The sequence below is a fragment of the Cryptomeria japonica genome, chromosome 10 (genome assembly GCF_030272615.1).
Source record: "Cryptomeria japonica chromosome 10, Sugi_1.0, whole genome shotgun sequence".
Taxonomy (NCBI): Eukaryota; Viridiplantae; Streptophyta; class Pinopsida; order Cupressales; family Cupressaceae; genus Cryptomeria; species Cryptomeria japonica.
In genome coordinates this window covers 325288320-325306087 of record NC_081414.1, presented here as the reverse complement: position 1 = coordinate 325306087, position 17768 = coordinate 325288320, and the positions used below count along the sequence as shown (strand labels likewise).

At 36.4% G+C, this 17768-nt stretch overlaps 1 protein-coding gene across 4 annotated transcripts in view; it reads left to right on the top strand.

Moving 5' to 3' along the window:
- LOC131076119 (uncharacterized) overlaps positions 1-17166 on the top strand; it is a 106061-nt gene extending 88895 nt beyond the window's left edge. For all 4 annotated transcript variants that reach the window (XM_058013169.2, XM_058013168.2, XM_058013167.2 and 1 more), the window contains 3 exons: positions 15050-15183; positions 16271-16371; positions 16537-17166. In XM_058013169.2, coding sequence (XP_057869152.2) covers positions 15050-15183; positions 16271-16371; positions 16537-16703 — 402 coding nt within the window. In that variant the 3' untranslated portion in view covers positions 16704-17166. The remainder of the gene's footprint in view (positions 1-15049; positions 15184-16270; positions 16372-16536) is intronic.
- Positions 17167-17768: the final 602 nt, after the last annotated feature.

Sequence of the window (17768 nt, the reverse complement as noted above, 5' to 3'; positions counted from 1 at the left end):
TTTCGGTCGTTTTTTTGTTTCGGTGTTCAAGCAAACTTAACCAACTTATTAAAATGGTTGATGTAAAGTATTTCAATCGATAACATTGAGATGCCCACACATAAGGAAGCTAGTGACTTGTCCGATTCAACTCCACTTCACTTTGACTATCGACATTTTACAAAGCTTACCTAAACATCCAAAGTTGCCCATAGAAGGTTCGATGAAGGTTGCATTTTCTTGAAAGTTTTAAAGTAGTTTCAACAAATTATAAGCCTTCCCTAAGTTAGTTTTGATAGCTAACTTGTTCCATTGGATTCTTTGATGCCGATACTAAAATTGCCAGTTTTAAATCAATATTTCCAATTCTTTATTTTGTCATGTTCCACTGGATCGATAACTTCTTAAAACATTCAAACCTCCCAATAAGACCTTAACTGTTGATGTTTTAATCTAACAACTCTTCCTCATTTGGCGGATTTCATAAGTTCGATTGCTTTTCAACACATAGTAACTTAATGATCACACATGTGTTTTGTGAACACTTGTAGAATGCTAAAACCCATGCTTGAGTTTAAATACCACGTGAGGTGATATTAATTGGTTGAAACTTTTATTTTCTCCTCAATGATGATATGGATCTTCAAAATATCTTTCTTATCAATTCCACTGATTTGTCGATGACTTTGTATCTAGTAGAACACGTGTAAACACAACATTTGACAAAAATGTCCCTTTTGCTATTATTTAATGTATGTCTCTTCATTGATATGGTGCACATCCTTTCAATGCAAGCCTTTTATTCTATGTAGCATCACTAATAACCTACATGTGGACATAGTCCATATTTAAAATAATAGAAACGATTCACATTTCTAAGAACAACTCTTCCGGTCACAATGTTGAAGATGAAGTAAGATGCATCGTAGAAATCCGATTGCATTTGAAGGTTAAAAATTAGACTACTGTTATGACGGGTTCGACAATATAGAGGATTGATCCTAGGGTTTTGACTGAGATCATAAATGTTTCTGTTGAGACATGGACCAGCTAGGACTCGAACCTAGGACCTTCCATATGCTGTTGGAGTGCTCTACCACTGAGCTACTGGCCCCTCTTGGACCAGTCCATCATCGGTCCGGGTGTGGCTTATTTCCAACACCAACACTCCCCCTTAAGCCACACCTCTCGTGTGCTTGGGGCTCCTAGCCTGGACCTAGCTCTGATACCATGTTGAGACATGGACCAGCTAGGACTTGAACCTAGAACCTTCCATATGCTGCTGGAGTGTTCTACCATTGAGCTACTGGCCCCTCTTGGACCAGTCCATCGTCGGTCCGGGTGTGGCTTATTTCCAACACCAATAGTTTTTGCTTTGACATGACAAAAGACTCAACATTTGAGGATTCTCAGGGACTTCTTCAACCGGGCATAACTCAATGCAATGATTTTGACGTGAAAGTTCAAAATTTTGCAAGTTTAAAAATAGGGCTAACATGCTTCTATTTTGACTTAGCTTCAATTTTAATTCCTACTTCGGCTTTGAATTGCTGAATTTTCTTTGATTGTTTCTTGCGGTCTTCATTTACTTTGCTCCACCAGTCTCAAAGACTATTTAATTTCTTGGTTCGTTCCCTAACCATGTTGTAGTATTCTCTCGCCTTAATTTAGGCTCAGTGGCATTAATTTTTGGGAATGTGGTGTTGGTCTTCACTTTGTTCTTCTTATTCACAACTCCTTTCTTTGTACCATTGTAGTACTTGTTGCCTATGTGCTTCATGGCCACATTCAACCTAAAGATCCTATAGTATAGTGTAATGCCTTGCAAGGAAGTTGTATTAGATTCTTCAATCGAACTTGATGCACAAGATCAACACACCCTTCTTTAGGAAGTGAAAGTTGTTTAGAAGCCTAAACCCACACATCTTACATATGTTGTAGGTTGTTCTTTATGTTTGGTTGGATGTTTTAATGTATTCATTTCTTACTTTGGCTTAACTTTTGCTTTGACGTTGACTTTTGTTTCAATTCTAGCTCCCACTTTGGCTTTGAATTGATGGATTTACTTTGACCATTCTTATAGTCATCTTATTCCTTCCCTTTGCTTCACTAGTCTCAAAGATTTTCTAGACTCTTGGTTCATTCCTTGACCATGTTGTGGTCTTCCCTCACCTTTATTTAGGCTTAATAGCATTAAAGTTTGGGAGTGCAACATTGATCTTCACTTCATTCTTCCTCTTTACGACTCCTTTCTTTGTACCATTGTAGTATTTGTTGCCTGTGCACTTCATGGTCGCGTTCAAGCCAAAGATTCTATAGTATAATTGAATGCCTTGCAAGGAGTTGAGGTAGGTAGTTTAGTAGAGTAATTGGGTCTTCGGTTATTGCAAAAGTGTTCTAGAATGTATTGAATAATACTTGATTTATGTTCACTTCTACATGAATGTGTTCTATTACTAAGAGATCCCAGATATATTGAAAATCTCCCATGGGATTTGTTGATGTGTGTTTTAGGCACAATCGAACACAAAATAAAATACCAAAGTATTTTACCCTCTTGAACAAAATCACCTCAGATGCTAAATATTTGATCAACTAAGACGATTCCAAGGTTTCTACAGCCAGTTCTTGACATGTGGGTAACTCAATGGCTGATGCGATTTGTTGTTTTCACTTGGGGACTTACATAAATGTTCTAAATTATTTGAAGTTGTGGACAGGGGTTGCCGATGACTTCAAATGATTTTGCAATTTGAGCTCAATCTATTCTAACAAAAGATTTTCAAATAAAATGCAGAAGGGATGAGGGTTTAGAAATTCTATTCCAACTCTATCTAACCTAGAATGCAAGACGTTATGAATGATTCATTGAAATTGAACTAGGCAAAGTTTCACCATCAAAGAACAATTCAACACATGCTTAGTGCAATCATCTAAGGTAAAGTTATAAATGTTCAAATTATCACCTTCAACATCAATACCATCAAGGCAATGCATACCAATGGACGTGCAATAATTGAAGTTGAGTTCAATTTAGTTCCAGTTGACCACACAAGGCGAACTTACAATCAACAAGAAGCTAGTGGTATGGATTATACAAATCTCATTCAAATGCATTCAACACTTCTTTCATCCAATCTAAAATACTTGAAAGCAAATTCTAATATAAATTTGGAGGCAATGAGAACCACAAATGCATACAAAATCTAAACAAAACCACCAAACTTCAATGATTTGTATTCAAATTTGCAGCATACAAACGACAATTCTCAAAAATCTCTCTTACAAATGAGAGGCAAATGGGTTTATATAGAGTCTCAAATGAAATGAATGGCCAAGATTCATTTAGAATCAAGGGCCAAGATCATGCCAACATCACCCTAAGATAACCCTAATTAGGGTTTGCATCAAAAAAGAAGAGGTCCAATAGGATGACGCCTAGTCATCAAGTTGGAAATCTTCTAGAAGATTCCGGCTTGCATCCCTCTCTCTAGCTGCATACTCCACGAATTTGGCCAAGACTGAGTTGAGTTCATCATAACACTAGGTAAAGCTTCCTGTTGTGCATTAATCACATCCAAGGCATCTGAGCAAGTATCAAGGACACTTTGCCAATTTGGCATAAGCTTCTGCAAATTGTTGATGTGAATCACAAGAGAAACCAAATCATTTAGCTGATTCTTCTTTAAATATTCTCACCGACTGAAGTAGATAGACTTCATCTTTATTTTCAATTCTTCCAAGATCAAACTGTTGGAAGCATGGACATCCAGTCCCAATAATTCTTCAATGGTAGTAAGGATTTTTTATTGTTCTCTTGGATTGATCCTTCCATCACTGTGCACTCCTATCTTGCATGATCATAAGAAGACCTTTGCATAGCCAAAGAATAATACCATCCCTAAAAGTCATAAACATCCCCTGCCTGAATAACTCCCTCCTGGATCAATGTAGGCGTAGGGATTCGCTTCAACACCTTGAGGTGAGGTATAGCCTTCTCCTTTACTGGTTGGAAATCATCCCAAACTCCTTCCAAATGTTGCATCTTGAATATAAGCATCGATGTCTTATCCAATGCTTGGAAAAATTGAGCTAGGAAATCTTCTGCTTGTTTTGAAATATCCTCAATCCACTTTCCAACCTCCTGATGTGTATTCCTCGCTGCCTTATAGTCAAAGGGGAATCCGCGATCAATAGCAATGGGTGAGACAAAAGAAAGATCCTTACACCTTTGGGATTTCATCCCTTCAATATATTGTTTGAGTCTCCTATTCTCACACTCAAGCATATCTTTCTTTTCAATAGTCCTATTCAACCGCGCCTCAATTGCCTTGATCATATCATCTAACTCCTGGAATTCTTGCTTTTGTGTAGTAGGTCCAAAGTCAATTGTGTTGACTTGATAATGCATAGGAGTGACCACATCTCTGGTCTTATTACCCATCAGGACAGCCACTTGTGCAATACGCACACCTGTATCATCTCTAGTAATCTTCAAGAACACCTTAGCCTTCTTTTGTTCCTTTTCCTTGCCAAACCTGACTAGGAAGTCATCAATATCTTTTGTAGGTTGTGCCTCTATCATCTTCTTCTTCTCCATGCTCTGCAACAACCAATCGAGAAAAGTAGAAATTTCCATCCCATCCTTGAGGCCCAAGTCCTGATCAAGTTCTCTCAAGGCTGAAATAACATCATCATCCATATCCTTGTCCTTAGGTAAATCTACCACATTGTTGCCCAAGTTGACCTCCAACTGAATTGTAGGAGATCCCGACTGTTTTTCATCATCATCATGTGGTGCGGACTGTGTTGTAGCATGTAACTCCTAATTGTTTTCTGGTAGGATTTCCGTATTGGAATCCTGTATGGACTCATCGTCCTTCTCTCTCATATCATTCTCCTTCACAGATGAGGAGCTCATGGTCGATGGAGGAGTGTTTGTGTTTCTTTTGCCTTGAATTATGGCTAACAGTCTCCTTGCTTCTTGCTTGTGATTCTCCAGTCATACCTTTGCTTCTCTTGGGAGCCTGACTCTCCTCATCATTATGTGTTCTTGCATTGTTGTTTGTCCTTTCCTCACCTTCATTTTTCTTAACTCATTGACATACTTGTCCACCCATTCCTTGGAGTGATCATTTACTTCTCTCATTAAAACTTTAAAATCTACCAATTCAAGTTGCGTCCAACTAGGCAACATGAGAGCAACATGATGGGTTTGTCTTTCTCATTTACATATTGCAGATGGACATGTTCACAGTCATCCTGACCCTAATCTGGAATGGAGAAAAGATTGCACTTTCTCATGAAGTCCACTGACATACAAGAACACATCTTTCTTCTAACCGCGAGGTCATCCATGAGATTAGCCCAATAGTCCTCGATGTCGATTCTGTGTATAAATCTTCCTCCTTTGATCATTACAATTCTCTGAAATAGATCAAATCGATCTGTGCTCTTATAGGTTCCAAGACGATAGAACTCCAATTCTTCAATAACTGGATTCCTCCATCATCTTTCCAAGTGCAATTGGAAGAGATATCCCTGTTCAGTGCTTCTCCTTTTGGAGGAAATCATACTCCAAAAGTTGTTTCACTACCTCAAGTAAAACCATTTTGTTTGTCGGATACCTAGGAAGCTTGTATGGTTCAGATTGAAACCCCTGAATCCTTAGGTATGTGAAGGTAGGAAATTGGATATACCATGATCCATATTTCTCAATAAGTGTAGTTGCCTCCTTGGACAACCGTTTGTGGATCCTGCCTTGCAGCAGTCTTGTGACCTTCTTCCATCTGGATGATATCAGTGACTCCAGATAGAAGTCCTCTTGGACAACCTTCAGTTGATTTTTCCTCGCTGATATTCCTGCCTTAGACATGGCACTCGTACGATGCTCAAAGTTAATATCATGGTAAGATAATTATGATAACTTTGAATTTCCTAAGTTCTGATTTTCATGATTTTGCGACATTCGAAGGCTCAAAATCAGAAATTTCAATGATAACATAAATTCTGAGAACAACATGAATCTTGATCAGAATAGGGCACAAAACCCCTCTATAAACCTGATTTTCAGACTTAAATGAGGTCTGATCACAAAATTTAAGTCTGAAGACACCTTGGTATACTCAGAAAATGGAGAATTTGAAGCTCAAAAGTGTATATCTAGGTCTGAAATCTGAATTTGGAGGTCTGAAAAAACTCAGAAAATGATTGATTTTAGATGACAAAGTTATATCAGGTCTGATTTTCTGAAGACAAAGTCTGAATATGCCCTCCAAAGGTCTGAAAATGTCCTTACAATAGCTTGAGAATGCAAGAATAAGCTTCACATAAATAGCTGGAAGTGGTCACAGCCATGGTGCACCTCCACACTTAGGTTGTTTTGTCCCCTTAAGACCCCAAAATGGCCATGCCTGGGCACAAGCTAGCAGCTGGGAATGATATCTCAGTCTGAGAACAATGCTGGAAAGTGATGTTTCAGACTGGGCCAGCAATGGTGCCCAACACTGTCTCCGATCTCCTCAATAATGGCGCCTAAAACCAACTTAGGCAAAATCGCCCTTTCACCAACAATGGCGCCACATACAAATCACTTCAAATCACCCCCAAATGTGGTGCAATCAGCCACTCATAAAATCGCTGCCCAAATCTGCAACAAAGCTTGGAAATCCTTTCACTGCCACACTTGGACAAATTCGAACCATCAAACCAGCAATGGCTCCACAATCAGCTGGCAAACTGTCAAATCAATGGCATTATAATATTGTTTTAATGCTGGTTGGGTCTTTTTATTCTTGTTTTTATCTTCCAAGTTCACCACACAAGCAATGTGGGATAAATAATTTGCCTTATATCGGCCTGGTGGAAAATCGACTTACATTGGGATTCCACACTTGACATTAAATGTAATCCATTTGATCATTAAATAATTGTAGCAAGGCAAAATAATATTATTTGGGGGCACACTTGTCATTTAAAACTTCACGGCATTTAATTCCAGTCACCTGGGGGAAAATCGAACCCCATTGGGACAAATAATTTTCATTTAAATTCACCCAATTTACACATTATAAACTTGAGGGGAAAATCGACCCTCATTTGGACAAATTAATTCCATCACTTAATTCATTTGCATCCCCAAATTCACTCCAGGGGAGAAACAATGGCCATTTGGATACTAAAAATTCATCATTTCATTCACTTTGTCCACAAATTCAGCTTTGGGGGAGAAACGTCCTTCATCTAGACTCCAAAACTTGTCAAAATTCATCAAAATACCCTCCAGGTGAAATTTGAACTCCATCTGGACCATAAAAGTTCATTAAAATTCATCAATTCATCCTTGTGGAAATACACACCTCATCGGGACAACATAGTCTTGTTCACACTTAACTCTGTCTCGCTCATTTTCTTCCTCTGGCGGAGATTCGAACTTCATCTGGACAACATTATTGCACTTAACTTAGTCATTTACCTCCTGGTGGAAAAACGTGGGTCATCTAGACTCACTTTCCATGTTCATTTTCGCTCACAATAGCTTGGTGGAAAAACAACCTCCATCAGGACAACTGCAATGGAGAATCCAGATGCATCAGGATTTTCCCAAAAAACAAATGAAACTCAATGGAAAAACGCCCTCCATCGAAATAAAGTCCAATTTTGCCTTAAAAACTTAGTGGAAAAACGTCTCCCATTTGGACAACTTGATTCTATGCTTCAATTTCATGGGGGAGAAACATTTTCCATCAGGACTATGGTGATTTTCACACTATAAAAGCCCATACTTATCAAATTTTATCACTTCGCATCGGGAATTTCATCATTTTAACTGGATTTGAGTGGGGGGAAAATAGGGATCCATTGGGATTATGTGCCGTTTTGACTTAATAAACCTTCTAGGAGTGGAAGAACAACTCCTATAGGGACCTTTAATGCTCTAGCACAAAATCACAACAATTTGCAACCTCTAGACACATTTTACGCTCAAATTTAAAACTTGTTGCAACCTCAGACTGAGACAAATTTAAGGATCATCTTGACATTTTAGACATTTTAAAACATTTGTTCCTATTGACTTCAAAATTCAAAACTTAAACCCCAATTAAGACCTTGGTTATGATCATTTAAAAAATGAGGCTCGGGCATTGAAAGCTCAAAATTACTACCTAACTACCAAAAACCCTAAACTAACAAATTGCGGAAAGCAAGAAAGAGGGGGTCTTGTTTGCAATGGGGTGATGTGTGAAAAGGTCACAACAGGATTGTTCTTCCATTGTTGATTTATTTTATTGCTTCATTGATAGGCATAGCCATTTTGTAATAATCCCTCTTGTTCAGAATACCATTTGCCCTTGTTACCTTTTGATGATATATAATCATTAATTTTGTTCTACAAACATGATCATCTTCTAAAGTTATCATTGCTAATGAATGATACATCCACTTATGGAAATACCATATGCGTACACAATTTTTGTGATATAAATTTTTATGATACATGCATTGTTAAATAGGATATCTAAACTTTTCTCAATTTGCATTATTTGGATAATTATGATTTAAATATAATCCCTTATTTTGTTTATCCAATATAACCTGTGGGGTACAAGGTGTACAAGACGACAGAGATTCCTAGCTACAATGACCAGACATGATCATCACTACTAGACAAAGTACATGTGAGGTACTTATAGTGGTCGAACCTCCAATAGGGACTTGACATCCACTAACATGGAAGCAAGATTAGTTTGGCATTGGAAACCTTTCTTATTGATGGAATTGCATAGTTTGTGAGAAACACTGCATTGACTTTCATTGTTCGTTGGCCTTCTATTTTGGTTTACATTATATTCCTAAAAATTTACAAGCCTTCTACTTCAGAGATCTGAAAATGTCAAAATGACTTGTAGTGGACTGTGTTGCCTGTGATGATGGCTCACAATTATTCTTCCCATCCCCACTCTCAAACAAATCTACAGAGATCAAGGATTGTGATTATTCTAACATGGGTGTGGAGCATTTGTCCCACACATAATTATTCAGAAGAGAAGAATGACAATGAAGCGCTAGAGAAGATTGGAGATTTACTGAAATGCAAAGGATGTATGCCAACAACTGGTGATGGATGTCCTCCTTTGTTGTATATGTATCTCAGCAGTTTAGGGGCACTAAAGAGGCTCTAGAGAAATATTTCTCAACATGTATACATGTGAATCATTTGAGAGGGCAGAAGCAAAGATGTAGTAGGGCCTATACACATTGATCGAAGGCAAAAAGTGAGGTGAAAACTTATGCTTCAGTCAACAATAATTTCAATATCATCCTTAAAGATAAGTTTATTCCTCTATATTTTCTTTCACAAAATATGTTTACTGCTGAATTAGCTATGTAGTAGAAGGTAAACAAGTTAGGTCGATGCCTTCTCATTATTACCAATATAAGTAATGTTGATGATATTTTGGATGTGTTTGTGAAATGGATGCATGGTTGATTACACTATGATGCCTTGTTAGTAAAATTCATTATTTAAATAAGCAACGATGTCAAGATTAAATTTATAATTGAGTTGTGGAATTATGCTTAGACCTACAACTGTGTAAACAAAATCTAGTGGATTAGAGTACAGGTTTGTTAGTCATGAGGAAAAGAGTTGATTGCAAAATATTGTTGTTATATTTAAATCACCTATTATTGACAATTAAGGATAAATTAGTAGGAATAGAGGGGGGAAATTTTATTAGCTTGCATGTAAACTAAACTATTCCACAAATATGAAGTCATGCCGTAAAATAAACGAAATAAAAGAGGTTAAGAATATTATTATTTATATTATTGGAGGTATTTTTCCCTACAGTGTTATAGAGGATATAGGATTGCCCATTGGTCTCAACTATGATTTGAATGTTGATTATGATTAGAGAAAGTTAGCAAATAATACAAATATAGTGATACGAATAATTGACCATTTGAATAATTTTAGTAACATCTTGATACACTATGGAGCAAAAATAGTGCCAAAGTTTTAATACTTTATTGGAAATTAATCTATGCTTGCTAGCCAATTGGACTAGTTGAGAGGTAGCAATTCATTTCTTTTGTATTTGAATCTCCAATAGGAGGAAAGGCTCCTTGGTTTCATCACCAACCTTAAAGATTAACAAGGATGAATCCGAACAGAATTATCTAGTCAACAATATAGTAACATGACGTGAATCTGTTGTGGGTTGTAATTTCCTATCTAAGTGAATGGGCTAGTGAACTCTACCTACTAGTGTTTGTGAAAAAGTAATATATATCATTTGTGCTTATTGTAGCCATTAACCCAATTATATTTTTGGGGCTCTGTATAATAATTGCATTATGAATAATAAAGGTGGTGAGGTCTAATGGGAGATCTCAATGCCCTTAGATGGAAGTGTTAAAGTTTAGGTTTGCTAAATTAGGAATGGTGTCAAAATTCCTTGTATATTGCAAAAGTAAGCTATACGAGCAAGAACGTATTATTACCTGATGTAGGGTGAGACATGGGAATTTATACCTTACATGGCTTGCATTAGGATATAGCTTTTGGATGTGGAAAATTGTGACTACAATAATGTAACTTCATGTTATGTATTCACTATTACATGGGGTCTTGGTGCAGTGACAAAGTATTGTTTGTGCAACAAAGAGAATTTATTGTTAAGTGATCAGCCTAACCCTTGTACCATGGAGTTGAACCTATAGGATATTTTGGGGAAAAAATTATTAACTAAGAACCTATTATATGAAGGGTTAATTATTTGAATAACTTTATGTTTGAACTTTAAGAGAAATAAAATGGCAAAGAGATCTGGATCAAATCGTTATCTATAAGATAACCTTAGAACATGAACCAAGAATAAGATATAATTAATATGAGCTCTGGCTCTTGATTGCGTAATATAATAAGTTTGACTTTGTTTAGTGGCGCTACAACTATACTTTACTAAACATATCTTTAATTATAATAATCTGTTGATACCTTGATAAATACTTTACGTGACTACATGATGTCTATAAACATTTTTAAATATGAGAACCTTGATACTGGAACTATCATTGGAACAAAGGAAGGCGTATTATGGCTGCATTGGTTGATGGCATATTGGGTAGGAATAATGGCCAAGGCAAGGCTACACCTATGTTGTAAGACCCATGAGTTTTTAGTTACTTGTTATGCTGGAAATGTTAGATGTAGTGTTATATTGAAAAGATACCAAGATGCATGTAATTATCGAATATTTGGGAAATCCTATTGTAGTGGCAATAGGTGAATTAAGTTCTTTTAATGTCATATTATCCCCCTTGATTAGCATATTAATAATATATGCTATATAACCTTAGAATGGTATATGGGAATTGGGGTAATGACTCTTATATGACTATAAGATATCTATTGACCCTTGGGATAGAAGAACCTTCATATTTAATCTATTCTGTAAATTATGAAGGGAAGTACTTTCCTATGGGTTTCTGTGAACTAGGGTAATTTCAGGGTGAGTAGTAAGTTTAGCCCCTAGGTAGATAAATTCAACTTGGGAATGTCAATTGGTTTATGAATGATAACGAAAGTACTTTCAGTCAAAACCTTGATATTCTAAAAGGGAAGTGTTACAATATGGGTTGGTAAAGTATGAACTAGTTATGATTCCCCAACTATTGTTTTGTGTTACTGATTAACGAATCCTTGGTTATGGGATCTTGTGGATAGGCAACCTTTGAGAGAAACCTTTTAAGGAGAACTATGTGTGACTTTGACCCGTTTGGAAGCGGGACTGTAGGCAGTCCTTGGGTGAAGGATGCCCATGTGACCACAATTGCATAGGGGGAGGGTCTATGGGGGGCAACTTCTAAGTTATGGGGTTGTTCCTAATTGGTTTGACCTTCTCTCTCTTCGCTAGGCTTCAAATGATGCTGAAGTGGGTATTATATGGTTATGAAAGGGATATGAAAACCTAATCACTTGTATTTAATACATAATGTGTTTTGAATAACGAGTTGAATGAAGTGAAGGGCTCTACTATCTTATAGTCAGTTTGTTTATCTATTGAATAGAAGTCATCTTATGTTGGATCCAAGTGATCTTATGTGCTTGTGAAATTTAATCCCCGACCTTTAAGACTTTGTGTATATACACCTAGATCAATCAATTGTGATCTACTTAGTCGGAATTAAGAATCTCTCTTCGAGTTGTAGTGCTAAGCCAAGTATAGGTGATGACTTTTACGACAACGGATGGAGTTCGAACTCAAGAAGGGCATAGGTAGAGGATCATATTCCTCTAACACATAGACTAGTCCTCTCTATCCGAGGTGATCACCGAAGGATAAATCCTATGACCTGCTTAAGATAAGTGTATTCGTTCGAGATTGATTGTAGTCAAGGAGCATAATATGTCAGTAGATTGTCAGCCGTACCACCTAGTTAGTGGATGGATACCGCAGTTGCATGTAGGCAAGGGATACCCTGCGTTGATCTAGGGTATTGGACAAATTTCGCTAGGAGCATGTGGGCTGGGGGCTAATTGCATGCCGACAATGGATGTCCTTGTTGTTTAGTCATTCGATGGACCGTAGGAAAGAGAAATTTCTAATAAAGAATGGGTAGATAATAATTGGACCAACCATTGTATAATTTTGGTCATATCTTAATGTGGAAATGGTATACTTGACTTTGTTGGGATGAGGGTGGACATTCGGTGTAGTATGGGATACATCAAATCCTATTCCCACTTGCTCGTTGGTGCAAAAGATTGGGGAAAAGAATGTGACCCATGGTGTAGTGCACAATGCACTGGCATTCCTTTTACCTAGGATGCACTAAGGGCAAGTGATAGTTAGAAAATGTGGATGTGTCAGTTTCTCACTGTGTATATGTGAAACGTGATGGAATTAGTCACTGTGTATATGTGATGTATGCAAGAGCTAATCACTATGTATATGTGATGTATGTTGGAGCTAATCATTGTGTATAAGTGATGTGTATGAGACAGCCATCTTGAGTCGCTCTTTATGGAATTGGCAAATTATGAAAGAATATGACCCTTGTGTAAATGTGTATGTTTGTACACTATTTGATGGCAATTAGTTATTGAACTAAGTTTAATAAACCGTATTGATTTAAAGAGATATCAAAGATCTCATACAAGAGGAGAGAATGACCTCCCTCCATTCAGGGGCAAACTACAAAGCCTCTAATTTTGCACGAAGGGATACATAGGCAGGGTTATCAAGAATGAACCCTTGAGGCAATAGGTCTAGGTCCAAGGTGGATTCTGACCTCAAGAGCAAACCACCTTTGAGTATAAGCATAAGTTGTAGCAAAGAGTTGTTGACACCATGGTGATGAATAAATTATGAAGTTGGCACTTCTAAGTTCTAAGGCAAAACCAGATGCTTGATTGATTAAGTTGAAAATTGATATAAAAAAAAATTTATTAGCAACCAAGGGGCAGTTGTTACAGAAGCAAATTCTGGTACTTACTTTTGGTCAGATAGGTTTAATCGAAATTATTTGTTTTCTAACACCTAAAGTGTAGGTAATTGGTCCCCAGAAAGGGATAGTACTGAAATAGTCTTTCTGGAAGTGACTATTACTGTTTTCATTGGCTGTAAGTAGCCCCTAAAGACAGAAAGCATTTCAATCTATTCCAATCATATTCTCACCTCATTTTAATAAGATCTATTATTTCACTTGATTCAGATGTCATCATTTTCATCGTTTTTTATGTGATACGTGCATCCTTTTATAGCATGTCAATTTTTTATCCTTGTATTCATCACACACAATAAGCAATATAGCTTTCTCAAAGCTAAGTTTGTCAAACCTACCTACTGGCAATTAGAAAGTTCTAAGTGAAATAGAAAATCCAAGTCTGAATACTACTCATTGACCTCTTATCTTTGCCAGAAATTGTCAAAGACTGTCTAAAAATGATGTGGGCTTCCAAACACCTGGTACAAATAGCAAAATCAATATCTACAACAGGCTTTTTCTGTTTGCAATTCTCATCATTTACTTCCAGTTTCAGCTTTTTGGAGCTGCAAAATTGGTTCACAATCTAACAGTCTTGTTCTAGCCAAAAGGGACATGTCTCATCCTCAGAGGCACCAAGAATCTTGCTTTGGTACCATTGTCAAAAATTAATGGTGCAGAAGTAAACTAAATAATATAATCTGGGAGGAAGACAGTATGAAACAAAACATGAATTAGAAACTCTCTTAATTTACAGTGTACCATTAAACAATTCTCATAATGTTGAATGAACTCATATGAAAACACTTAATATTCTTCATGTACCTATCCATCTTCCTATCTCATTCTGCTCATAAATTTACCTCAATTTTAAAATTTCATTATCTAAAATCACAAACAATAAGCGTTGATCAAAGACATTTAAATACCTTACATTTTTTACTATCTGATCACAATAGAATCAAAGACAACCAAATTGGTCATAGACTCATATTCAATGCGTCTGTTAAATGATATGATATGTCAACCTATAGTAAGGAAGGGTTATGTATACTTTGGATAATAGCATATTGTTAGGTTTTTTCCACTTTGTACCACTTGGCTTCCTTGTTGCCGCCTCATTTAACCTGATTACTGACTTCTCACCCACTTATGGGTTACTCTCAATGAGTTGACTTATTTCATGACTGACATGAGAAGTTCTGGATACACCTTTGTGTGGTTGCTAGAAATTATTTTACAATTATGGGTATTAGAGGCCATCTTCTGTTATGCAATTTACCATAATTTTCAACGCTAAATGATTCTCTTGTTGAATTTCATGATGCACGATAGTACATCTATAATCAAATATTTTGGCAATACGTGGAATGGTATAAAAGCGGTCTATGATTGCATTTTTTTTTCTTCCAAATAACAAGTACAAATATTTTGATGTACTTAATTTCCATAAGCCTAATGACAGGTCAAAGTAAACTTATGTTAGTAAAATGTAAGAATTGGATGATGTGACATGTCTTTGAGTTGATGACCACAAGTCCCTAAAAATAATAATATGCTTCTCTGTGCTTGATAGGCAATGAGAAGGGCAGCACTATCTCTCGAAAAGTTAGCAGATACAGCTCGTGAAGAGCTTCCTGGCACAATGGCAGCTGTCAGACTTTCAGGGATGGAAATTAGTGATCTTACTGTTGAAATGAGTGATTTAAGGTATCAGAGAAACTGAAATGATCCTTCTACTAACTTATTCAACTTAGTGTAAGAAAATAAACTCTTCCATTGAACACAAAACAAGGCATAGATTCTTGTTTTCTTGTTGGATTTTCAAGAATAATCTTATATTGTCATTAGATTGTGAGTTATATTTGAAGCATGGTTTTTATTTTTTTGTGGCTCTAGCATGAATTGTGTAATTTTATAAAAGATATTCAGACACTAGTAACTGGAAAAACTAAAAAGGCATCAAGCCATTGTTTATATCATGCTTGGTGGTGAAAGTTCAAATTAGCCTTTCATAGCTAGAAATTTGAGGGGCTTGTATCAAGGTCTAGCACAACACATCACACTTGCTGTCACAATGCAAAATGAGGTGTACACCTTTTAGCTGTCTAATGGGATAAAAAGTTTAAACATTTTGGAAGATTTTAATTTTGAAGACAAATTTAATATTCAAATTATGTAGTCTATCTGTATATTCCTATGTCACCTCGAGTTTCCAGGATGGGGACAGCAGGGGACGGGGTACGCGTTTCTGGGCGGTGATTTTTTTTGCCAATTTTGGGAAAACAAAGAGGACGGCTATATAAAAATAGGGAACATTAAGATATGTAGGGAAATTTAAAATATTCATATGAAAACATGGATAAAACATGCACATATACATCATAGAACCTTAACATATAAGAACTAGCAGAGTTCTTATGCCAAATTTGTGTTAAATTGAGAGTCAAAGTCAAACTGCTTGTAGAATTCATTGTCAAAATTCACTGTCAATATGCAGAATTTATGGGGATGTTCCCTGTCCCCAGAACGGGGACACCTGAAAAAATAACTGGGGACGCGTCCCCGGGTAACGTAGGTATATTCATGTGTACAATGAAGTACCTTTTTAATGCATTGTCCAGCAGTGAGAACAATTCCTTGCTAGAGATTCACTTAAAAAAAACTAACATAGTATCTGGCGAGCTTGAAAAAACAAGAAAATTCCCATAAAGGTCCCTATCCATCTGTAAGTGGTGTTTTCATCTTGGTCATATGGATTAGAATGCTAAACTTTGTGCATTGCTATGGCTATCAGCCAGGAAATTTCTGATGGAGTAAGGAAGTCAGCCCAAGCTGTACAAGCAGCAGAAGTAGGAATCCGTCGCATGGGTGCTTTAGCATCTTCCAAGGCGATTGGTATGTTTCAAAACCCTTCTTTTAATTAAAGATTTTAGTTTTCCACAATCCATGATAGTTCTTGTTATTGCTTCTGGATTAGATCGTGTTTGTTTGAATATTTGATGTTGCCTGTTGACTTTTTGTTTGTATATCCTGGAGTTCTGAATTATTTTCTGGTGGCAGCAATGATTGAAGAGCGCGCAAACCTCCCTATTGTCACCATAAAACCAGTTGTAGCATGTGCTGCAGAGACAACTTCAGATGTAGTTCAACGTGCAAGAAGGGCATTGATGCGCATTATTAAGTCTCGCTTATCTTCAATTCCTCGTGCAGACAGATCAGAAATGTAATAAATGTTGCAATAAATGCTATTGTTAGAGCACAGTTACCTCTTTACTAAATTTTACAAACGGCAGTAGCATTGGCTGGTACGGGGAAAATTACATATATGGTCTTCTTTTGTGCTTAACCCTCTTCAACCCTGCAGAAGTTTTCACCATTTAAGCAATTTCAGTGTACGGAATCTCATCTAGGAAGATGTAGAAACCAGCATACAAATAAAAGTTTGAATACAGCTTTAGAATAAAGTTTGTAGATGTAGGAATAGACATGAAGAATGCTATATATTAGAGTTATTTCCATTTCGGAAAGGGACCAGAAATAAACCTGACTGGTCTTGTTGTAGAGAGAACAAATTTATAGCCTTATGATTGTTGAACTTGTTCCTGACATGTATACTTGTTAACTGATAAATATTCAGCGAAGAAAATATGGCATCCTGTCTTAATGGGTGTTTGAATTCTTCTTCTGCAAGAGGAGATATGTCCTTCCCACCTGATTGGATAAATATTCCTAAATAAGGAATACAGTCTCTATATGAATCAGACCCGTAGAACATGAATATCCATTTAAATGCATATTACATAGAAATTAAGGATAAACAGGATTAAACAGATATCCAAGACATTTAGTCACATGCATAGTCCTTGTTGATTCATTGTTCATTTGTTTCTGTTCAGTGGTCTTCTTTATATACCATACAACTTTTGGTTATCGTTATCAAAGTTTTAGGGCATTAAGGTTAAGTAGTCGCTAATATTTGATGGTAATCATTGAATTCTTATACATTATCTCTGAGGCAGCAAAATTCAAAAACAGAAGGTACATCAATATCTAATATTGAGAAAACTGATAACTTTTCCCAATTATGCATGCATATTGAATACCTACTGTGTAAGGAATTTTACCTTTGTAATTAAACATCTTGTAGGTTCTCCTTACATAGGAATTTTATTGGACTATTTTAGAATTCATATTGTTTCCAGATTGTATATAACAGTCAATTCAGATTAAGGAAAAAACCAACTTAAAACATCATTGATGTGTCCCAAGCCTGAGTTAGAAGTATACTTATT